This window comes from Sciurus carolinensis, chromosome 19 (assembly GCF_902686445.1).
Source record: "Sciurus carolinensis chromosome 19, mSciCar1.2, whole genome shotgun sequence".
In the NCBI taxonomy this organism is placed as follows: domain Eukaryota; kingdom Metazoa; phylum Chordata; class Mammalia; order Rodentia; family Sciuridae; genus Sciurus; species Sciurus carolinensis.
In genome coordinates this window covers 15,309,820-15,334,815 of record NC_062231.1, presented here as the reverse complement: position 1 = coordinate 15,334,815, position 24,996 = coordinate 15,309,820, and the positions used below count along the sequence as shown (strand labels likewise).

At 47.5% G+C, this 24,996-nt stretch overlaps 1 protein-coding gene across 1 annotated transcript; it reads left to right on the top strand.

Annotated features, from left to right (window-relative positions):
- The first annotated feature begins 1,625 nt into the window (after positions 1-1,625).
- Cpne9 (copine family member 9) lies at positions 1,626-23,223 on the top strand. The gene is made up of 21 exons (XM_047534743.1): positions 1,626-1,875; positions 2,433-2,473; positions 2,597-2,643; positions 2,727-2,830; positions 3,294-3,330; positions 3,541-3,543; positions 3,801-3,877; positions 9,198-9,261; positions 9,371-9,474; positions 9,622-9,726; positions 11,018-11,059; positions 11,355-11,430; positions 11,542-11,595; positions 12,235-12,296; positions 13,077-13,123; positions 13,595-13,776; positions 14,048-14,175; positions 19,614-19,716; positions 20,404-20,461; positions 20,829-20,902; positions 22,831-23,223. The coding sequence occupies exons 1-21, from the start codon at positions 1,808-1,810 to the stop codon at positions 23,014-23,016; spliced, it is 1,662 nt and encodes a 553-aa protein (XP_047390699.1). The 5' UTR covers positions 1,626-1,807; the 3' UTR covers positions 23,017-23,223.
- The last annotated feature ends 1,773 nt before the right edge of the window (positions 23,224-24,996 follow it).

Below are 24,996 nucleotides of genomic sequence, written 5' to 3'. Positions count from 1 at the left end.
CTCATCAGTGAGGTGATAGCTGTAGGTGGGTAGGGTGTGGGTGGAGGAGGTGGGTCACTGGGGGTGTGCCTTGGGGGCTCACGTTTTTGTCCCTAGTGAGCAGTGCTCTTTCTGCTTTCCGATTGCCGTGTCCTAAGCTCCTTTCTCCATCATACTCTTCTTCCATGATGTTCTGCCTCACCTGGGGCCCAAAGCTGTGGAGTTGGCCAGCTATCGTTTGAGAACTGAAACTGTGAGCACCAAATGAACTTTACCTTCTCTAATTGTGCTTGTTGGGTCTTCTGGGCACAGCAGTGAAAAAGCTGACCAAAACAGCCAAGATGATGGATGCCGTGTGTGGTGCCCATTCCAGAGTGGACAGATCACAGTTGCCTCTGCTGGGCAGGGCCTTGACGCCGACTTTCTACAGTTTCCCCATTTACGACTCAGGAAGGAGAGAGTCCCCCAGGCCCACTGAGAAAGGAACACCCGCTCCTTTCTTGTGCCCCTAACTCTTGAGCCCCATGTAGTGGGACATGCACTCGCAGGCTGAAGAGGGAGAAGTGGCCCACAGGCTTGAGTGGGCCCTGGGCCCTTGGAGAACCCATTTATCTGCACAGACTCTGGGCTGCTGAAGTTTACCCGTGGGGTTGCTGGGGTTGGAGGTCTTCATCTTTTAGAAATTCTGAGGCAGCACAGCCTGGTGCAGTCCCTGCCCAAGGAGCTGCCCATGGTGGAGAGGCTGGTCTGTGGGCCTTTGGAAGCAGCAGTTGGTGTGTATGTCCGGTGGGGAAGGGCCTGAGTGACCACTACCCTCTTTCATAGTGTGAGCCGGAGTAGACTGCACCATGACAGTGTCAAAAGGATTCAAAGGCATGAACAGAGGGTTTTATAGTCTTTAAAAAGTCACCATTTCCTGATCTCTCTCCTTTTTATTTTTATTTTTTGTGGTGCCAGTGATGGAACCCATGACCTGGAATGTGTTTGGTGAGTGTGCTACCTCTAAACTTCATCCCCAGCCCCATTCACTTGGTGAATAGCCAAAGATCAAGTTATACCAGTGCACATTTATTTATGTTTATTTAAACCTTTATTTTGTTTATTTTTATGTGGTGCTGAGAATCAAATTCTGGGCCTCACACATGCCAGGCAAGCACGGCACCACTGAGCTATAACCCCAGCCCCCCAGTGAACATTTACTGAGCACTTTGTGCTAAATTCTTCCCTTGGGTTAGCTAGATAAAATTTTACAGTACCCCAAGTAACTGCTATTATGGCCTTTCCATCAGTAAGACCAAGCCACAGAGATGTTGAGTAACTTGCCCAAGGTCACACAGCTAATAAGAAAAGTGCAACTTTTCATATTCAGAGACCTAGTTAAGCCAGGAAAAGAGAGAGGAAGAAACAGTTTATTGAGGGAGAAACTCTGGAAAAGACAAAGACCCCAACACCCACCAATTACCCCAAATGATTCAGAACCACGGACAGCTCCAGGGGGTTGGGTTTCAGAGACTAGGCGAGGCGAGTCTCCCAAGATGTAGGTTACAAGTGGGGTCTAGGTTATTTTCCTGGCCAGCTCCCGTCTGCTCCAATGGGGCGGGGGCCGCCCGCAGGGCCGGGCGGGGCTGTGCTGCCATCTGGAGCCACTGCTGCCGGCGGCCACTGTCAGGGCGCAAGCGGCGGGAGCGCACGCAGGGCTGGAAGGAGTGCAGTCGCCGCCGTCGCCGCCGCTGCGGCGGCACATGGGCCGAACTCGCCGCTGCCGCCGCCCCTAGCCCTGGCGGCCGGGGTCTCGCAGCCTTCCGCGGCTCGGGCCACACGACCAGCCATGTCTCTCGGCGGAGCCACCGAGCGCAGCGTCCCAGCCACCAAGATTGAAATTACCGTGTCCTGCCGGTGAGCGGGCCGCGCTGGGGAGGGCTTAGGCACTGGCACTGCCCCAGCCCCAAGCAGCTGCGGGTCTCAGCGCGAACGGGGGCTAGACCCCAGGGGAGAGGTAGGGGGCTATAGGATCACTGCTGAAGATGGGAGTCGCTAGCAGGATGAAGGAGGGCTCTCCTTGGGCAGCCCCACCCCACAAAAGAGGGCTCAGTCTACTGGCTCAAAGGGTGGGTCGCGGGGATCCGGCAGGAGCTGGGCCCCAAGAGGACAAAGTTCTGGGGCAAACCCGCTTTTCTGGGTTCTTGGAGACAATGTGGGCACGTATGTATCTAGTTCGCAGAGGTATGGTTCCTGGGCAGAGATTTCCGGTGCTGTCCAGAGTGCTGATAGCACGAACGACCCCCACACCCCGCAGCCCCGCAACGCGCACAAACACACAGGGGGTAATAATGTAGGAAGGAGATGTGACTGGAGCCCCATGCCTCCTCCTGGTGCCCGACTCCGGGCAGTGTCCAGGCGGTCGGCTTCAGAATGATTCACTGTCTGTCCGGCTGTCTGTCGCTTTTCCCTAGGAATCTGCTAGATCTCGACACCTTCTCCAAGTCCGACCCCAGTAAGAGGCTCCACGGCCTGGAGGGGGAACTTGGGAATCCGGGCGCGACCTAGGGGGCGGGTGGGGGCAGCGGAGTGGTGCGGGTCGACCTGATGTCCTTCCATCTCCCGCCCCCACACGCAGTGGTGGTGCTTTACACGCAGACCCGCGCCAGCCAGGAGTGGCGAGAGGTGAGTCCAAGAGCCCCCATTCAACCCAGAGCCTCTCCTGTCCCCCAGCGCACCCCGTGTTGATCCTCCATCCCCCCGCCCAGTTCGGACGGACCGAGGTGATTGACAACACGTTGAATCCAGACTTCGTGCGCAAATTTGTCCTCGACTATTTCTTTGAAGAAAAGCAAAACCTGCGCTTCGATGTGTGAGGCCCCGCCCAGAATTCTGGCTTGACCCGCCCCCCCGACCTGGATCCGCCCGCAATTCTGGCTGGTCCCGCCCCCGCCTCGCCTCCGGGCCTGGCTCCTCCCCCAGGCCGCGCTAGGTCCCACTTTGAAGGGCTCCACTCTAAACTTAGCTTCGCCCCCAGGCCAGATCTGGTCTCCTTCACGCTCCAAACTCGGTGCTGCCCACTTCCCCAACCTGTAATTTAGCTCCACCTTGGCAGTGGCCCCCTACCGTATGACTCCGCCCCCAGCAGGCCCCCGCCTTTCTCGCCCCAGTCCTGACTCTGCGACACTGACAACTGTCCCGAAAGATATCCAAGTTGAATTCCGATCCAAGGCTTCCCCTCCCTCCACCTGCAGTATTAGCCAAAACTCAGCCCTATCCCTTTCCCGCCTTTCTCCCACCCAGCCCACCCCACGCCGGTTCCCCTCTTTTCCCAGGTACAATGTCGATTCCAAAACCAACATCTCCAAACCGGTAAGCGAGCGTCCCCTCGCGGGCTGGCCGGGCACACACAGACACTCAGATGTATTCAACGACCTCCCCTGTACTCCTCCTACCCGTCGACCTACCCTCTTCAGGCTCCTAATCCACTCTCCCGACCCTCTCCTGCTCCTGCCTGGGTTTCCTGCTCGCGCCCCTTACTCACTGGTTCTCTTCCTTCTCGGCCGCCGCTGGGACCTGCAGAAGGTGAGGCTGGAGAGAGCAGGCCTAGGGGACAGGATGGTATTGTGGAGAGCAGGCTGGGACCCATGACCCACCAAGAAGCACACCTGGCCTGCAGACCTCTTCCCCCACGATCCATTAAAGCACACGCATGCGGGGAGGCGGCCTTGCAACGCTTCACCGCCTCGGAACTACCCTGGTCAAGTGCAGCTGCCTCCCCAGGGCTGGGCTGGAACTTTGTGCCCCTTCCTGGTCTTGCTGATTCCGGTGTCCTGGTGCAGGATTTCCTGGGACAAACGTTCCTGGCTCTAGGAGAGGTGATCGGAGGCCAAGGCAGCCGCGTAGAACGACCTCTCACGTGAGCTGAATGGGAAGGGGCACAGGGGAGGACAGGGCACCTCCAAATTCTCCCTCCCCAGGACACTTCGCTGCTAATTGGTAATCAGTGGAGACTGGGATTGCCCCTACCTGCTCCTATCAGCCCCGAGACAGTCTAGAGAGTCTGATTTCTAGAGCTGTTGCTCCCATCAGTCTCAAGCCTGACATCCTCTCTCATGTCCTCTCTCACTGTCATTCTTTTTCTAAACCTGACTCAAAAAAAAATTTTTTGGGGGGGTATGGGAGATTGTTGAACCCAAGGGCACTTAACCACTGAGCCACATCCCCAGCCTTTTTAATATTTTACTTAGAGACAGGGTCTCACTAAGTTGCTTAAGGCCTCACTAAGTTGCTGAGGCTGTCTTTGAACTCACAGTCCTCCTGCCTCAGCCTCCTGAGCTGGGGGTGGGGTGAGGAATTAAAGGCATGCACCAACACACCCAGCTGCTGATTCAACTTTAGAGTCACTTTCAAGCCCTCTGCACTGGGAAGCTTCCCCTGACTAAATAAAATCCTCAGGCATCTCCATTACATTCACTCACTATGCTATTAGCCTGTTTGGTATGCCACACTGTTCCAGGCTCCAGGGGTCACCCATTCCACCGGCTCTACTTGGACACATGCTCTGTCAGCCACTGTTCAAGAGGCCAGAGTTGCAATGGTGAACAAACAGCAAGGACCTTATGCCCTAGTTGGGGGTTAGGCATAGATAACAGTACAAAATAGACATGAGTAGATAAATTACATACTAGGGGAAGCAAAGTAGAGTGGAGTGAGGGGGGAGGGAAATGCTGGGTAGGTGGGAGGTGCAGTATTCAGTAAGGTGGTCAAGAAGGCCTCACAGACTCATAACTTTGGAGCCACAACTTGAAGGAGGTGAGGGAGTCAGCAGAGAAAAGCCTAGAATTCAAAGAACAGCTGGAAGCCGGCTGTGGTGGTACACGCCTATAATCCCAGCAGTCCAGGAGGCTAAAGCAGGAGGATTGCAAGTTCAAGGCCAGCCTTAGCAACTTCGCAATTTAGCAAGACCCTATCTCAAAATGAAAAATAAAAAGGGTAGACTGGGGCTGGAAAAGTGCTTCCCTAGCATGGATGAGGCACTGGGTTTGGTCCTCAGCACCACATAAAAATAAATAAATAAAATAAAGGTTAAATTCTTTAAAAAATAACATAAAAAGGACTTATATGTGGCTAGTAGTAAAGTGATCCTGAGTTCAATCTCCAGTACAAAAACAAACAAACAAACAACAACAACAAAAAAAAAACACCAAAGAAGGGCAGGGAGACCAGAGTGGCTAGAGCTGAGGGAGGGCCAGGTGGCAGGAAGAGCTGGGGTTGGAGAGTCATCAATGGCCTGCCAGACACTGCAGGGACTTGTACTGTGAGAGGAGGTCTTTGGAGGATTCTGAGCAGAGGTACATGATCTGACCATGCTTTCAAAGGGTGACTCCACTGCTGGGTTGAGAATGAACTTGGGGTGGACAGAGGTCAAAGCAGGGAGCCAATCAGAAGGCTGTCATAGTAATCCAGGGTGGTAGTGATGGAGGAAGGAGGTGGTCAGGTTCTGGCTGTGTTGGGAAGATGGAGCCAACAGGTTCCTGACAGAGTGAATATGGATGTGAGAGGGAAAGAAGAATCAGGATGAGAACAAAACCTTTGGCCTGAACAACAGGAAAGATGAGTTGTGCCACCATTGAGATGGTCGTGGGGGGAGCAGCCAGCTGGGGGAGGGAGTCAATCAGGAATTCAGTCTGACATGTTGAATTTCATAATTTCTCTTAGACATTGAGGTGTCAAATATGTCACGTAAGTCTTAGATGTTTTTTAAGGCCATGAGTCTTGGTGCCTGTTACCTGCATATCTTCTTCAAAGAAATAGCTGCTATTAATGCCTTTTTGTTTTCCACTGAGCGTACACTACTAAATAAGTGTAGGAGTTTTGTGTTTACCATCTAAGTTCTGTAGCACTAAAGATATTTTGAATAATCAGTTATGAGAGCAATTTCTGTATGAAAAACTTTAAATGGAATATTGTTTTAAGATCATACTTCCTACCCTCACAAAAATGGCCATGTTTCAGTGAAACTGGCATTTTTTATTTATTTATTTTTTAAGAATGGGTCTAGGGGTATAGCTCAAGGCAGAGCACATGCTTAGCATCCATGAGGCCCTGGGTTCAATACTGCACAAGAAAAAAAAAAAAAAAAGAAGGGGAGAGTGACCATGTTAAATACTGCTACAGGTCAATAAAATGAGGATTGGGAATTGGCCACTGAATTTAGCAATATGGAAATCACTGGTGACACTGATAAGCATTTTTTTCCCTTGGTTTTGTTAGTACTAGGAAACCTGGGCACTCTACCACTGAGCGACACCCTCAGCCCTTTTTATTTTATTTTTTTATTTTGAGACAGCATCTTGCTAAATTGCCCAGGCTGATCTCCAACTTGCCATCCTCCCGCCTCAGCTTCCAGAATAACTGGGATCACAGGCTGGTGCAGAGAAACCATGCCCACCTGACAAGCTGAGTTTTGAAGGGCAGGTGGAGATTAGAAGGGTTTAGAAGAGAATGGAAGCAGGAAATAGAAGAGAAGATCTCTTTCAGAGTTTTACTGCAAAAAGAGAAAAGAAGAGGTGGCTGGAGCAGGAAGTGAGGTCCAGAATAGGTCTGACATTTTTTAACATGAGAAAAACCACTTTTTGTTGATGGGAATGACCCAACAGAAACTGAAAAATCAATGCAATAAAAAGAAGGAAGAGCCAGGCACAGTGGCACAGCCTGTAATCCCAGCAACTCAGGAGGCCTTAGGCAGGAGGATTATAACTTCAAGGCCAGCCTCAGCAATTTAGCAAGACCCTGTCTCAAAATAAAATAACATGAAAAGAGGGCAGACTCACTGGAGCAATGTCCCTGTGCAGACAAGACAGTATGGGATATAGTACACGCAGGGGGATAAATAGGCACAAGCACGATGCATTTATAGCAACTGTGGGAAGGCACACTGTGTGGGAGAAGACACTGGTGGCAGGGGAGGTGTGGTGGTGGGTGGACTTTCTCTTCTGGTTGCTTCAGTTTTGTCAGGAAGTAGGAAACAAGGTCACCAGTGAAGAGTGAGGATGGTGAATTAGCCACGGAGGTTTGAGGAAAGAGAAACTTCCATGCACACAGAAGGCTTGGGGACATGGTAGTATGATTACCAGGCAGCATTAAGGACCTTCTTCTTTTTCTTTTTCTTTTCTTTTTCTTTTTTGTGGTGTTGGAAATAGAACCTAGGGTCTGGCACATGCTTAGCAAATGCTCTGCCGCTGAGCTAAACCCCAACCCTTAAGGACCTTCTTGAGGTGCATGATCATGCATTTAAAAATGAGACCAACTAGGGCTGAGGTCAGGTGCCATGCAATCCCAGAGACTTGGGAGGTCAAGGCAGGATGATTTCAAGTTAGAGGCTAGCCTCAGCAAGACCCTAAGCAACTCAGTGAGACCATGTCTCAAAATAAAAAATAAAAAGGGCTGAGGATGTAGCTTAGTGGTAAGGTGCCCCTGCATTCAGTCCCCAGTACCAAAAACAAAGTAACTAGTAACTATTAAACACACACACACACACACACACACTGAGGCTAGGGGTTGTAGCTCAGTGGTAAAGCATTTGCCTAGCATGTGCTATGTCCTGGGTTCAATTTAAAAAAAAAAACAACCAACATGATTGCATATTTTCCTCTGGCCATGTTCGGTTACATGGGTGCAGTGTGGGTTAGGCAAACAGTTGGGATTAACAAGGCCTGTGGTTCTGCCAAATAAGTATATCAGGGTAAGAGGAGGGACAGGGAAAGAGGCAGAACAGGAAGGTAGTTATAATCACTGACCGGCATTCGCACTGGTGAGGAGGGAAGGGCGAAGATCAAGGAGGCAAAGATTTATTGGTTCTGAGGCGCGGGTGAATAGCACTGGGCCAGCAGCTGAGGATGTCAAAGAAACCATTTGCCACTCTCATCTGAAAACCGGGGAAAATCATAAGCAAGTTAGAGCATGGGCTTGACCCCCGGCCCGGCTCTCCTTTTTCACACTTTGGATGTCAGGGATCACTGACCCGTATCAACAAGATCCCTTTCTGCTTAGGCAACCAAGACAAGTTATACCCTGTAAACACAGGGAAATGTCCCTTCTGGGGTCAGCAGAGGACAAGGCTTCCCTTGTTTTAGTGTATGTGTGTGTGTGTGTGTGTGTGTTTGGAGGGGGGCATAGGTACTGGGTTATATTGAACCCAGGGGTGCCCTGCCACTGAGCTAGAACTCCAGCCCTTTTTATTTTGATACAGGGCTTGTTAAGTTACAGAGTGTCTCCCTATGTTGTGCAGGCTGGCCTTGAATTTGTAGTTCTCCTGCCTCAGCCTTCTATGTTGCTGGGATTATAGGCACTACTGTACCTGGTCCCAGTGCCAACCCCCTTTTTCAGTGCTGGGGATTGAATCCAGGAGTGCTTTACCACTGAGCTGCACCCCCAGTCATTTTTATTTTTTATATTGAGACAGGGTCTTGCTAAGTTGCCCAGACTGGCCTCAAACTTGCAGTCCTCCTGCCTTGGTCTCCCAAATTGCTGGGATTGTAGGTGTGGGCCACCATGCCTGGTTCCCCTTGCCTCTTTTAATCTCACTCTTTGCTGTCTTCAGGAAGCAAAGTCACTCTGACCTACAAAACCAACCTTTTGTCCCTGGGTCTAGAAAGTCCTCTCCCTCAATTGGAATTGCTATACTCAGACCCGCTCACACTCTACTATGACATTCCACTTCCTCCTGGAAGTTGAAGGCAGAATCTAACAAAGCTGTCCCAGAGCACCTGGGACACAGCAGGTACCATCTCATATCCATAATGCTTACAAATTGCCTTTGCTTCCATACACTCAATCATATATCTTCATAGCCCATTATAGGTGGTTGTGATTCTCATTTCATAGAGTAGAAAATTAAGGACCAGAAACAGGAAGTAACTTGCCAAGGGTCAGACAGCTTGAAAATTATAAAACCCACCCTGAGTTCACTGACTCTAAATTCCATGTCTTTTGCACACTATTCTTATGAGATGTCCTCCTTGGTTAGGCCAGCCCCTTCCTACCAGATGGAAAACCCCTCCTGAGTCAAAGCAGGCCTTTTCCCACAAGGTCACCCAGGACGGAAGGAGACACACATAGGGGATTGTCAGTGAATGGCAGATTGAATCCCCTGGTCCCCACAACCCCAGATCGGCTGCACCAGTCCTTGTTTTCTACCCTCAGTTCTCTCACTAAGAGGCTTTTTCTGCTTCCAGGGGTGTACCAGGCAAGAAGTGTGGGACCATACTTCTGACTGCAGAGGAGCTCAGCAATTGTCGGGTCAGTAGGGGCCACATGCTAGACACAGGAGCTCTCTTCTCTACTGTTAGTCCCTTGAGTGGACTGTCTGAAGGCTGGGTCTCAACAGCCCAACTTCATCCATCTCTAGGACATTGCCACCATGCAGTTGTGTGCCAACAAGCTGGACAAGAAGGACTTCTTTGGGAAGTCAGATCCCTTTCTTGTGTTCTACAGGAGCAATGAAGATGGCACGTGAGTCACAGCTCTCATTGGTCTTAGGTGAAGTATGGGGCAGGTGCTTGAAAAGTGGGACTCTCAGGGATCTCTGAAAATACTGGGCCTGTCTCTGGACTTGGCCCTACCCCCAGGGCAGGACTCAAGCCTCTCTCTTCCCTCCAGGTTCACCATCTGCCACAAGACAGAGGTTGTGAAAAACACGCTGAATCCCGTGTGGCAGCCCTTCAGCATCCCTGTGCGGGCCCTGTGCAATGGAGACTATGACAGGTCTGCTTCAGCGTAAGCTGGGGACCAAGGGGACCAGGATGTAAGAGTGAGGCTCCTGGGTCCCAGGACACTGGAATGGGTGAATGAAAGAGCACATGAAGAAATGAATGAGCAGATACATGAATTAATGATCAGATGGGTGGATCACCTGGTGAATGGTTGGATGGGTGGGTGGGATTGGTGGCTAGGTAGATGAATAAATGGGTGAATGGATAATTGGACTGATATGTAGACTCATGGATGGACAGATGATAGATGGGTGAACAAATAGATAAATGGACAAGCTGATGGATGGACATTAGATGGGCATATGAGAATTGGATGACTAGAGACAGAGATGGATGAATAAAAAAACCAGGTAGGACAGAGAAGGATAGATGGGGTAGACTGGTGGTTGGACAGATAAATGAATGGTAGATGGATGAATGGTTGAATTAGTGGATGAGCTAGTTGGTAGGTGGGTGTAAAGTAGATGGATAGGCTGACACAAGAAGCTAATGAATGGGTAGTGTGATGATAAGTGGGGGAGTGGGAAGGTGGAAGGATGGATGGCACACAGATAGAGATACATAGATGGATGGCTATGCAAATGAATGGATGATCAGATGGACAGATGTTACGTGGTTGGGTATTTGGTTGGGTGGGCGAATGGACAGACAGGTGGGTGTTTTGTGTAATAGGGAGTCCATGGATGGCTGTATAGTTAGGTGGATAAAGAGATGGAGTAAGAGGCAACTGGATTGACAGAAAGACAGGCAAATGAATGGCTAGGTGGGTGGCTAGGTGATTGGATGTACTGACATATTGACAGACATATGTGATGACTTAAGCATGGCAGTTAAGAACTAAGTCTTTGGAGCGAGGATGTCTGTGTTTAAATATCAGTTCAATCACTTACTGCCAATGAGATCTTAGCCAAGTTACTTTTTTTTTCATCTCCATTTCCTTATCCCAAAGTGTGACTAATAGTACTTATTTATGCAGAATGGTTGTTCAATTGAATGAGACAGTCTGTGAAAGTGCTGAGAACAGTGTCTGGAATATAGCAAGACCCGATAAATGGGGAAAGACTACCAACAGTGGTTCTCATAGCACAAGTAATGATGTAATTAATGGTGGTTTGGTGTACACATGGACTAGTGAGGGAAAAGATGGGCAGAAGGTTGAAAAGTGAACACATTGATGGAAGGACAGATGGCTGGGTTGCAGGAAACCAGTGTATGGTTAATGGACGGGGCTGTCTCTGGGATTTAATATATACATCCCGCCTATGTTTACTTTGTCATTTCAGAACAGTGAAGATTGATGTATATGATTGGGACCGAGATGGAAGGTAAGACAGCTCCAAGTGTCCCTTGCTCCTATACTTAACCTGAGCAGATCCCTATGATATGTGGTACATTCACCAAGAACCCCAGAGCAGCCTTGGGATCCAGGAAGGGTCTTGGGCGGAGCTGACCCCTCAGCTGTCTTCCTGGTACCATCTCCTTTTTCTTCCCCACCTGGCCCTACCCATACAGCCTTGCCATCCAGGTAGGAGCTTAGCATAGGGGGAATAACAAACTGGGTTCAGGCCTGGCTCCAGACTAGCAGCAGCTGCTGCTGACCCACCTCTGACCTCATTACAGCCACGATTTCATTGGTGAGTTCACCACGAGCTACCGGGAGCTGAGCAAGGCCCAGAACCAGTTCACGGTGTATGAGGTGAGAATTTGGCCCTTCTGGGTTACCTGGGCCTTCACTCCAGTGCGCTCAGCCTACAGATAGTTCCCTCCATGCCTGTTCCCACCATCACTCTTACTTTCCTCCACTTAGGTGCTCAACCCTCGGAAGAAATGTAAGAAGAAGAAATATGTCAACTCGGGAACCGTGAGTGCTCCCTGGAGCTCTAACCCTCCTTGGGTCCTTCTGTCTGTGTCCAGGGATGAACTGAATCTTAAGAGTAGGGGGAGGTGGTGGGCACTGATCACTTGGATGTAGTAATGGTGGGTACAAGGTCGCTCCACTTAAAGTTTTTGTCACTTAAAGTTTTTCAATTTTTATACTTTTTGCAAAATTAAAACAAAAAAAACTTAAATTGCATTTCCAAATTTAATATACTTTTGGAAATCCAAATATGTTTCTGACAGCTTCCCATTTTTTTCCTTACAGAATAGGGTGGGGGACAGGCTGGGTGGTGGTGATGCATGCCTGTAATCCCAGCAACCTGGGAGGCTGAGGCAGAAGCATTGCAAGTTCAAAGCCAGCCTGGGCAACTGAGTGGGAGCCTTGGCAACTTAGTGAAACTCTGTCTCAAAATAAAAATGAAATGGACTGAAAATATACTCAGTGTTCAATCCTCAGTACCAAAAAAAAAAAAAGTGGGGGGATGGGGGACAGGGTGGGTCAAGGAGTCAATCACTGGCCTCCCATCAGGTGCCTCTCTCCAAAGCTTTCTGAAGTTTCTCTCCCTTCTTCTGCCCCAAATGCCCTTTCCAGAATGGCAGGGCCACCTCTTCTGTCCCACAGGTGACTCTGCTCTCCTTCTCTGTGGACTCTGAATTCACTTTTGTCGATTACATCAAGGGAGGGTGAGTCATAGACCAGCTGTAGTCTGAAAGCCCCACAATGGGTTTTCCTGTCTGTGAGTAGTCAGGGCCTGGTAAGATGGTGGAGAACTGTAAAACACTTGGCCAACTTTACAGTGTTAGGTAAAGTGCAAAGTGTGGTCCCTCTGACTTCTGTTCATGGTTGCCTTCTGCCCTTGCTTCCCTTCCCCGCCCCATGGATGGCTGCCAGACCAGGGGTCTCCATTGGTGGCCCCAGTAACCTCTCTATAAAAGCTATGGCTAGGGATTCAGGGATAAGAGCATGTGCTTGGCATGCACAAGGCTCCGATTTCAATTCCCAGTACAAGGAGGGGACATGGGGGTCAGGAATGATGGCTAGAGAAGAGGAAGAGGTCAAGATAGGGGACATTTTGCTCCATTCAATGGAACTAGGCATACCTGGAAATGTACTTTGCTTCTCTGAACCTCAATTTTCTCCTATGTAAAATGGAAATTTTAATCTACTTTGGGGCTATAGTAAGGGTTAATTTAAATGGGATATAATACACTTCTCACATAGCTGGATTAAATAATATGACTGTAAGGATGGATGGGAAAGGAAGAATAGGCATTGGATTCTTCTACCCAACGTGTGGTCCATAGTGTCCATGGTGGCGGCAACAGGGAGTTTGTTGACTCCACCCAGACAGCCTGGATCAGAATTCTCATTTTAGCAGGAGCCCCAAGTGATCTGCATGTACATTAATGCTAGTGTCATCACTGTTGGCCCCTCACTACTCTATCCCTCTACTTCCCTAACAGGACCCAGCTGAACTTCACAGTGGCCATTGACTTCACGGCTTCCAATGGTGAGGCATGGATTGGGGAACGCAGGGTGGGAAGATTCTAAGGGAGTCCTGAGGGATTGCACTAGCTTCCAACCTGAGGATAAGAATTTCCCTACTCAGCTGGGCAAGGTGGTGCAGGCCCATAATTCCAGCGGCTCAGGAGGCTGAGGTAGAAGGAATGCAAGTTCAAAACCAGCCTCAGTAACTTAACAAGGCCCTAAGCAATTCAGTGAGACCCTGTCTCTAAATAAAATATAAAAAAAGGGCTGGGGATGTGGCTCAGTGGTTAAGCACCCCTGGGTTCAATCTCTAGTACCCAATAATAATAATCATTACTATTATTATTGATGACGATCATGATCATGATGATTGTGAGGGAGTAGAGGGGTAGAAGGTGGATAAATGGGTAGGTGGATGGATGCATACAAGGATAAGCAGGTGACAGGTGGATGTCCAGGTGACCATGAGGCTGGGGCTCCTGTGTCCCTACAGGGAATCCCCTGCAGCCTACCTCCCTGCACTACATGAGTCCCTACCAGCTCAGCGCCTATGCCATGGCCCTCAAGGCAGTGGGAGAGATCATCCAGGACTATGACAGTGACAAGCTCTTCCCAGCCTATGGCTTTGGGGCCAAACTGCCCCCAGAGGGACGGATTTCTCACCAGTTCCCCCTGGTATGGTATGGGTCAGAGACTACACTGCGTGCCCTGGTGTCTGGCCCACACAAGTTGACAAATTTCTTCTATGTACATTTCTTTGAAGGGCCAGGGACTTCAGAGGAGCAGGAAGTTGTGAGAGGGTGGCAGAACAGGGAGGGAGGGCAGGGCTGGGTTTGGAGGGGTGCATGAAAGGAACTGGTGGCAAAAGGAAGGAGTGAGCTGGGATCAGAGCACTCCTGGGTGTACCCTGCTTTGGCTCAGCTTGGCAGAACATCTTCTTTAACAGAATAACAACGATGAGGACCCCAACTGTGCGGGCATCGAGGGCGTGCTGGAGAGCTATTTCCAGAGCCTGCGCACTGTGCAGCTCTATGGGCCCACCTACTTTGCTCCTGTCATCAATCAGGTGGCCAGGTAAGGGAACTGGTTGGAGGCTAGGGGCAGGGATGGGACACAGAGGACTGCCTCCCCAAGTTCACTCTGGGAGAACTTGGGTTTTGGAGAGGAGGAGAAAGTTTCATTGTTGGTGAGGCCCTGGGACAAAGAGGTTACTTAACACTTTATGGTGAGGTAGAGAAGGTGTCAATAAACACTCCAGTTTTCTCCATGGGAATAAGCACCACGACCTTGAGTTGGTCTTGACCTTGAGTTGGTCTTGATTTTGTGTAAGAAAGGAAAGTCTACAGTACCCTGCTGGAGGCTCTGGTTTCGGCATCAGATCTGCGTGAGATCCTGGCTCCACCTCTCACTAACCACATGAGCTTAAGCTGTTTAGCCTCTTTAAGCTCCTTCCTCCCTCCCTCCCTCCCTTCCTTCCTCCCTTCCTCCGTTCCTTCCTTCCTTTCTTCCTCTCCCATTTCATTCCTGTAAAGTGGTGTTATAATAGATCACAGTAGTGAGTTCTTTCTTTCTTTCTCTTTGGGGATTGAAGCAAGGGGCACTCTACCACCGAGCTCTTTTTATTTTTTAATTTGAGACAGGGTCTCACTAAGTTGCCAAAACTGGCCTTGAACTTGTGAGCCTCCTACGTCAGCCTCTTGAGTAGCTGTGATTATAGGTGTGCACCACCACACCAGGCAGTAGCTGTTTCTTTATAGGTTACTGAGAGATTAGGTAATTAAAAAATCATTACATAACTATGTAAGAGGTTTTAGCAGTGTCTGGCCCATAGTAAGTGCTCAGTTAACAATAGATTTAAAGTTTTCAGGATAAAAATATACAAAGCAGCCAGGTGTGGTGGCACATGCCTGTAATCCCAGTGATTACGTAGGATTGCAAGTTCAAGGCCAACTTCAGCAGCTTAGTAAAATCCTATCTTAGCAAAATAAAAAGGGCTGGAGGGGCTGGGGTTGTGGCTCAGTGGTAGAACACTTGCCTAGCACATGTGAGGCACTGGGTTCAATCCTCAGCACCACATTAAATAAATAAGTAAATAAATAAATAAGTAATTTTTTTTAAAAGGGGGCTGGAGATGTAGTTCAGTGACAAAGCACCCCTCAGTTCAATACCCAGTACCAAAAAATAAATAAGTAAATAAATAAAAGACTTTTAATCTCTTTGTGCCTATCTTCTCAAAATGAGAATGATAGTATCTTCATGGCAGGGCTACTTGAGGACTGGTTAACACATACATGTCAAGCACCTAGAACAATACCTGTCACATCCTGTCACATCATAAGTACTGTAAATATTAGCTATTGCTGTCGCTATTATTATCATTATTACTATGCAGAGGCCACCTGCAGTGTGCTCGGCTCCCTGCTGGGGCACTGGAGATTCACAGATGAATCAGACCTAGTCCCTGCCCTTGGGAGTCCCTGCCTTGTTGCAGGAGACAGAAATATAAATAAATCATTACCTTCTGTAGGCCAGAGCTTCCCTGACTTTTCTAGTTAGTTGCCTGTGAGCAAAGGCAAGAGACTATATCCCCCTGGGGGAATCTGGGGCCACAACCGAAAGCAGTCAGGCTGAGAATCTCTTTGAAGTCTCTGTATTTCATTTTAAAAATTCATGCAAATTTTCTATTCTCACATTACATGTTAGCTATCATTTCTTTTAAAGGTGGCTTAAGTGCATTTACAGTCATCTAGCTGTAGACACCAAATCAAGCAGTAGGATGGACGTCCTCCTCAGTACACTCTAGGGGATGAGAACCCTCTTTCTTGGAGGAACAGGCAGCCCATCTTTTTTTTTTTTAATTTATTTTTATTGTAAACAAATGGGATACATGTTGTTTCTGTTTGTACATGGAGTAACAGCATACCATTTGTGTCATCATACATTTACATAGGGTAATGGTGTTGGATTCATTCCAGGCAGCCCATCTTGGTGGGTGGGGCTGTACACTAGAGGATAAAAGGAAAGGAGAAGGAACAGAGGGGACTGCTCAGCTGCATCTAGAGGGACAGAAGATGAGCAGGTAGTCCTGACAGAAGGACAGTGTGCATGGAGGCACACTGTGGAGCTTTGATCTGATTGCAGAGTGGATCTCTCCCGCTCCAGAAATGGAGGGTGATGGGACCCAGGGCTTGGGCTTTAGGTTCAGTTGGTCAAGAATAGGCTTGAGGGCTGGGAAGATAGCTAAGTCGGTAGAGTGCTTGCCTTGTAAGCAAGGTTCGATCCTCCAGCAGCAAAAAAAAAAAAAAAAGATTAGGCTTGAACTTCAGCTTCATCACCCCTTGGGGACACTATTTAATACTGCTGAATATCAGTTTTCTCATTTTAAAAATGGAAATAAAGATGGGAGTGGTGGCTCATACCTGTAATCCTTGCGATCTGGGAGGCTGAGGCAGGAGGATCGCAAGTTCCAGGTCAGTCTCAGCAACTTGGCAAGGCCCTAAGCAACATAGTGAGACCATGTCTCAAAATAAAAAATAAAAAGGGCTGGGATGTGGGTCAGTGGTACAATGCCCTGGGTTCAATTCCCAGTACCCAAAAATAATAATAATAGTAAATAAAATAAAAATAGGAATAAGAGCTAGGGCTATAGCTCAGTGACAGAGTGCCTGCCTAGCATGCATGAGGCCTGGGGTTCAATCCCCAGGACCACATACATACATACATACATACATACTTACATACATACATAAATCTAAAAACAGGAATAAGAACCAGGCATGATGGCACATGTCTGTAATCCCAGGGGCTTGGGAGACTGAGGCTGAAGATCCAAGTTCAAGGTCAGGTTCAGCAACTCAACAAGACCCTGCCTCAAATTTTAAAAGTTTAGAAAAATGAGGGCTGGGGATGTAGCAAAGTGGTAGAGCATTCCTGTGTTCAACCTCCAGTATCATTAAAAAAATAATAAACTAATCCTTAATGCTAGTCTTCTAGGTGGGTATCCTTTTTTACATACTGGGAATTTAATTCAGGTGCACTCTATTTTTTAAAATATTTTGGTTAGTTGTAGATAGACACAATACCTTTATTTCATTTATTTATTTTAATGTGGTGCTGAGTATCAAACCCAGTGCCTCACATGTGCCAGGCAAGCGATCTACTACTGAGCTACAACTCAAGCCCCCAGGGGTACTCTATTACTAAGCTATATCCCCAGCCCTTTTTTTAAAAATAGTTTTTTAGTTGTTGTTGGACTTTTTTTTTTTTTTTTTTAATATGCGGTGCTGAGAATGGAACCCAGTGCCTCACACATGCTAGGTAAGCTCTCTTACCCCTGAGCTAAAACCCCAGCACCCCCAGTCCTTTTTAAATGTTATTTTGAAACAGAATCTTGCTAAGTCTGGCCTGAACTTGAGATCCTTCTGCCTCAGCCTCCCAAGGCACTGGGATTATAGACCCTGGGTTTGATCCCCAGCACCATAAGAACAAAGCCCTTTATGAGAGGACCCTTGCCCTGGGTGCCACCCTTCTCTCTCCTCTGTGGTTCTACTTGCTGCTCCTAGAACATGTGTCTTGACATTCCTTCTTTCTGGAACATTTTTCCTTTCCTGCAATCACCTATTCATTTTTGAAGTCCTAGGTCACCTGGTACATCCTCCAAGCCCTAACCTCAATGCATCCCAGTGGTACAAGCATCTGCCTGCCCTAGGATGGTATCATGTTCTCTCTGCATGTGCAGCACGAAGCTTGATGCTGACACATGGCAGGTGGACAATGACTATATGGGAAATGAGTGAGTGATGAGAGAAAGCAACAGGCCAGGCCTCTGAGGAGGATCAAGATCATGAGGATCATGACCCACTTCTATCTGAGCAAACTGGGCAAACAGCTGGAGCTATGTGAATTCTGCACTCTCCTCATTGTGCCTGTCCTGGCTTGAGATCAGGTTTAAACACCAATACTGTCCAAAAAGAACTTTAGCTGTGATGAAAATGGCCTATAGCGTGCTGATGTGGTAGTCTCCCATCACATATGGATATTGAGCACTTGAAAAGAGGCGTGACCAAGAAACTGAGTTATGAGTTCTATTAAATTAAATTAATTAGTTAATTCATTATTTTTGGTACTAGGAATTAAACCACTGAGCTATATCCTCAGTCATTTTTATTTTGTATTTTGAGACAGGGTCTCCTTATGTGGCTGAGGCCAGCCTTGAACCTGCAATCCTCCTGCCTCGGCCTCCCCAGTCATTGGGATTACAGGTGTGGGCCACCACACCCAGATAACTTCATTAATTTAAATGGCAATACTCACATGTGGCTAGGACTACCTTATTGGATTGCACAGATCCATCCTTTCCAATATACACAGAGAGTCAAGAGACCAGGGTCTGCTTCTCTTTTTTAAAAAATTTTTTTCTTAGTTGTAGATGGACTCAATATCTTTGTTTTATTTATTCCTTTTTATTTGGTGCCAAGGATGGAACCTGGTGCCTCACACGTGCCAGGCAAGCACTCTACCACTGAGCTACAACACCAGCCCCAGGGTCTGCTTCTCTCTTGGTCTCCTTTTTTTTTCTTATATGTAAAATAAGAGGACTGGACTTGTGCTTTCTGAAGTCCTCTTCAGATGGAAAACTCCTGAATTCAAAGGTGATGTGCGAGAGAAGGGAAAGGAGCTCTGCAAACAGCTGTCAGACTACAGGGAATGGATGCAGTTCGCAGGGGAGGAGGAGAGAGAGGGAGCGAATGAGAGCAGGGAAGACAAGCTTTCAGCCTTTGCTCCTGGTCTTGAATGAATATCAAAATCTTCCCAGAGACCCACATGTCATGGCACATGACTATAATCCCAGCTGCTCAAGAAGTAGAGGCAGGAGGACCTCAAGTTCAATGTCATCCTGGACAATTTAGCAAGAACTTTTTGAAAAAAATGTAAAAAGGGTTGGGAGTGTAGCTCAGGGGTGGAGAACTTACCTAGCATGCATGAGACCCTGGGTTCTATCCCCAGTACCACAAAAAAGAAAAAAATTCTTCCCAGAGGTTGATGAAGCCTGGTGTGATCCCTGGTCTGGCTCCTAGGAACTCATTCCTCCGCAGTCACATAGTCAACTCTGTTGCCTTTACTTCATGTCCTCCAGACAGGGTGAGCTTTCTGCAGTCCCACCACAGAGCTGCTGGCCATGCTGTGCTCTCTCTGCCTGGAATGGTCCCACCCTTCACTTAGCCTCACCTCCATGGTTTTTTTTTTTTTTTAATATTTTGTTTAGTTGCAGATGGGCACAACACACAATCAGGAGGATTGCTTTTTTCCTCCTTGTGTGTCTATAGTTTCTGTCATAGTAAGTGCTCAGTAAACATTAATGGAACAATATCAGGTCAGGGAAAAGAACACACGTTTCAAAAGTCCCCATTCTTGCCCACTGCTCACACTTTGACTGTGGAAGCTGTGGGTTTGGACTGGCCTCTTGCCCTCTTTGACTTTCAGCTGAATTCTGATCTTGGTCTCTCATGCAGGGCTGCAGCTAAGATCTCTGATGGTTCCCAGTACTACGTTCTGCTCATCATCACTGATGGGGTCATCTCTGACATGACACAGACCAAAGAGGCCATTGTCAGCGTGAGTTGGTGGAGGAAAGCTTGGCAGGAAGGGGTCACTGTCAATACTGTGATGGAGCTAAGATTTTTATCCCCCTTGTAACATAGTAAGTTAGGCCTGCCAGTTTCATGAATGCTGGCAGAAGACACCACATTCATGAAAGTTTGTTAATTCCAGCAAAAGTAGTAGCTGGAGTCACAGCATTTGTGCTGATTCTCTCTCTCTCGCTCTCTCTCTCTCTCTCTCTCTCTCTTTTTTTTTTTTTTTTGTGGTGCTGGGGATTTGAACCCAGGGCCTTGTGCTTGCAAAGCAAGCACTCTACCAACTGAGCTATATCCCCAGCTCTGTGCTGATTCTCTAAGTCCCAGTTCCAGTAGGATGATGTGAAGATGGCTGGACGATACTTGGAATCACTGCGGGTTGCATTACAGGAGAGGAACCCTGAGTTTAGGGAACACAAATCTTTTATAATTGGCAGGATGCATGCCTGCCTTGTGTTCCAGTGGGAGACTTTTTTCAAATTATATTGGATAGCAAAGACACTATATCTTTCAGGGCTGCTTGACAGATACACATCCTTCAAAAAATAGTCTGGAACAAAGAGAGTCAGTGCCTCTGCTCATAAGAAATTCAGGGAAAATTTTTTTCCCAATAGTCACCTCCCTTGTTATGGCTACTCATCCCAACAATTCCCCCCTCTCCCTACAGGCCTCCTCGCTGCCCATGTCTATCATTATTGTGGGTGTGGGACCAGCCATGTTTGAGGGTAAGATGGGGGTTATCCATTAGTGGGTCTAAGAACTGGGGTGATGGGAAGGTTCTGGGCACTCAGGCCTGATTCACAGGACAGACAGGGTGAATGACCTTGTGAGACCCTGGCTAAGTCACAAACCTTCTCAACCTCATTTCTCCTTCATAACTGAGGTTAGAGATACCAATACTTTCCCCTTACTGCTTCTGGGAGGATTGGATATGGGGGAAGGCATAATAGTAGTAGTAAAAATAATAACTCCAAATAGTGTCTAATATTTGTGGAACTTTTGCATGATGACTTTGAAGGGGTGCTAAGAAGGAGAGAGGCAACATGGGTCGGGGTTGAAGAGGCCAGTCAGCTGACAGGGTTCTTTCTGCAGCAATGGAAGAATTGGATGGTGATGATGTGCGCGTGTCCTCCAGGGGACGCTATGCAGAGCGGGACATTGTCCAGGTAACCTGGGAGAGGCGGTGGAGCTGACAGGCACAGTGGGAAGGAAAGACTAAGTAGGAAGTTTAGCTTACTGCTTTCTCAATCATCTTTCTTTCTTATTCATTTTACTCTTTTTTGGGGGTTGAATCCAGAGGAACTCTACCACTGGATTACATCCCCAGCCTTTTTTGTTTTTATTTTGAGACAAGATCTTGCTAAGTTCCTGAGGGTCTCACTAAATTGCTGAGGCTGGCCTTGAACTTGCGATCCTGCCACAGCTTCTTGAGTTGCTGGGATTACAGGCATGCATCACAGCTCTTGATGAACACATTCTTTTTGAGGAACTGGAAGGTTGCTGCCACCTGGGTGGATCCCTCCCTCCTTGTAGGAGACCCCCAAGGTACCTGCCCTCTAGTGGAGGCAGCTGGTAATACTCACACAGCTAAATACCTGATTAGATTGTGACAAGTGCTTGGGGAGTAATAGCAAATGCCACGTGACAGTCAATAGCAGGGGATCTGACTTAGTAGTTGGGGAAGGCTTCTGTGAGGAAATGACATTTGAGTCCTCAAGGAGGGTATGAGCTTACAGACAGGGAAGCAGCATGTCCTTAGGCCTGGGGGCTCAGAGCAGGATGGCAGGATCACACTGAGTGACAGGGGTGGGGGGGTCTTGCCCTTCACAGTGAAGATCTGGGGCTTTGTTCTAAAGCTCTTGAAGGATTTCACATAAGGGAAGTGAGATGGTCATATTTGCACTTTAAAAGGATTCCGCTGGTTGCTGTGCAGAGGGTAGACTGTGGCAGGGTTAGCGAAGGCAGGTAGACTCATTAGTGAGAAAGTCTTGGAAGTGGCAGAGATTTAAGGACCCGAATGAGAGTGAAGCGGTGGGGATGGAGAGAAGGAACAGGTTCAAAGGATATCTAAGAAAATGTCACCCAATTTGATGATTTGATTAGATTATGACAAGGAGTGAGGGCAACTTCAAAAACGACTCTCAGTTTTCTCCACACAAACAACTGAGTAATGGTCTCATTGGCTGGGAAGGGGAAAGCTGGAGGAGGAGATTTGACAGATAGAGTTGGAATTCTGCTGGGAATACACTGAGTTTGAGGGTTCTGTGACAAGTGAATAGAGAGGTGATGTGGGCAACTAAATATGAGGCTCTGGACCTTTAAAGAGAGGCTGGGACTGAGTGCTGTGACCCACACCTATAGTCCCAGATACCCACAGCTACCAGGGAAGCTGAGGCAGGAGGCTCACAAGTTTGAGGCCAACCTGGGCAACTTGGTGAGACTCCATCCCAAAACAAAAAATAAAAATAAATTTAAAATAATTTTAAAAAGAGACCAGAAGTGCAAAGAACATCTGGGACTAACTCATCAGGCAATAGTTTTTTTTCCCCTTCTTTTTCACTTCTCCCTCCTTTATTAGCCTTCCTCCCCTGGTAACCTGCTCCCCCTTTTTCTCCAACTCCCTGCTTTGGGCCTCCTTGGGAGTGGGATGTGTCCAGGAGATGATATCCAAATGTAACGGAAAGATAAAGAGATGTCCAGCAAGCTGTGGCCTGAAAATTGTTTCCGATTGGACTGATTTGGCAACATAGGGCTTCCAGTGACATTAACAAAAGCAGTTTCAGTGGACTGTGTGAAGCCACACTGGGATTGAGAGCAGATAGAAGGTTAAGAAAAGTGGGTGGAGGGCTGGGGACATAGCTCAGCAGTAAAGCATGTGTCTAGCATGCACCAGACTCTGGGTTCAATCCTCAGCACAGTAAATAAAACAAACGAAAAGAGGATGGGAAGAAAATGAATATAGACACTGTCTAAAATTAAGGGAGAAGAGAGAGAGTGTGATATTTGGAAAGAGACACTGGGGATCAAAGATGAAACCTCCTCATTACCTCGTCCCTGGTCATGGCCCACACCTTCCTGTCTGTGCCTATCCCAGTTTGTCCCATTCCGAGACTATGTTGACCGATCTGGGAACCAGGTACTGAGTATGGCCAGACTAGCCAAGGATGTGCTGGCTGAGATCCCGGAGCAGCTACTGTCCTATATGCGTACCAGGGACATCCAGCCTCGGCCCCCACCCCCTGCTAACTCCAGCCCGACCCCAGCTCCAGAACAGCCCTGAGGAGTCCACATATCCAATGCCTAGCAGTCTGCTTGCCTACTCACCTACTGCAGAAAACCAGGGGCACCTGGAGCCCTGGAGCCCTGGAGCCATTGGGAGGCCCAGCTAGGTGGATCAGTGCTGGCTGAGGAGCCCTCCACCCACTAAACTGAAGAAGGGCCTGGCACTATCATCACCTGCCTGATTTCATGCCCATAATAAAGATGATCTTTACTCTACTTCAGTCTCATGGGTCTTGGAGAGGAAAACTAGGGAACCCAGGAGATGGGGCCACACCAAGAGGGAGGGAACAAGGATGTCTTCAGCTGGGTTCATCCCCACACTAACACACATTCTTCCAATCACTTGGATTTTCAAACACTAAGAAATAAGCAGGGGCTGGGCTTGTGGCTCAGTGATAGAACATTCGCCTAGCATATGTGAGGCACTGGGTTTGAGTCTCCGTACCCCATATAAATAAATAAATAAATAAATAAATAAATAAATAAATAAACAAACAAATAAATAAATAAAATAAAATAAAGGTCCATCAACAAAAAAAAAAAATTTTTTTTTTTTTGGTGGTGCTGGGGATTGAACCCAGGGCCTGTGCTTTGCAAGGCAAGCAGTCTACCAAATGAGCTATATCCCCAGTCCCAAATATTAAAATATTTAAAAAAATTTTTAAATATTAAAAAAAGAAATAAGCAAATGCTAGGCTGAGTGGCACATGCCTATAATCCCAGCAACTCTGGAGGCTGAGGCAGAAGGATTGAGAGTTCACAGTCAGCCTCAGCAACTTAGCAAGATCCTGGGCAACTTAGGAAGACCCTTTTAAAAAAAATAAAAAATAGGGGCTGGGGATATAGCTCAGTTGGTAGAGTGCTTGCCTCACAAGCACAAGGCCCTGGGTTCAATCCCCAGCACCGAAAAATAAAATAAAATAAAAAATAAAAAAGGCTGGGGATGTGACTCAGTGGTTAAGTGCCCCTGGGTTCACTCTCCAGTACCAAAAAAAAAAAAGCGAATAAGTGGTAAAGTACTTGCATAAGCATGTGCAAGATGCAAGTGAAGAAATAAGCAAAACTGTGTGTGTGTGTGTTTTCTCAGGAGAGAGGCCCATAGCTTTCATCAGATTTTCTAAGTTCTGACCTATAAAGAGGTTGGCTTTAAGCTGACTCTGCATCACTCTAATTTGATTCATTTATTCTGAAAAAATTTTACTTTTTGAGACAGGGTCTTCCTAAGTTGCTTAAGGCCTCCCTAAATTGCTGAGACCGGCTTTGAACTTGTGATCCTCCTGCCTCAATCTCCTAAATCACTGGGATTATAGGCATGTTCCACTATTCTGAAATTTCTGAATGAATATAAGAACTAATATTTTCTTTGCACATTCACTACATGTTGGATACTGTGTTAGGTGATTTATAAGCATCACCTCTTTTAATTCTTGGACTAACCTGAGAGAGAGGGACCACATATTGTCCTCATTTTATACATGAGTCAACAGGCACTCAGTTTCTTTTTTAAAAGCTTTTTTAAAACTTTGTTTTATTTATTTATTTTTTATGTGGTGCTGAGGATCAAACCCAATGCTTCACGTATGCTAGGCAAGTGCTCTACCACTGAGCCATAATTCCAGCCCCAATAAGTCACTTCTTTTCAAGAACTCATCAATTTGAATTCAGACCCCAAGATCTTAGATAGCCAACATCCTCCTGGCGTGTCAATTTTATTGTGATGTTTTATGGGAAACATTAAAAATGAAAATATATGCAAGCTGTGCATGGTTGCCCATGGCTGTAATCACAGTGACTCTGAAGACTTGGCAGGAAGATTGCAAGGTTGAGGCCAGCTTCAGCAATTTAGCAAAACCCTGTCTCAAAAGTGAAAAATAATAAAGGCTGAGGATGTAGCTCAGTGGTAAAGTGATCCTAGGCTCAACTCCCAGTACCGCCCCCCAAGTGCATTTTAGGGAGTTGAATGCAAAGTTTGCATTAC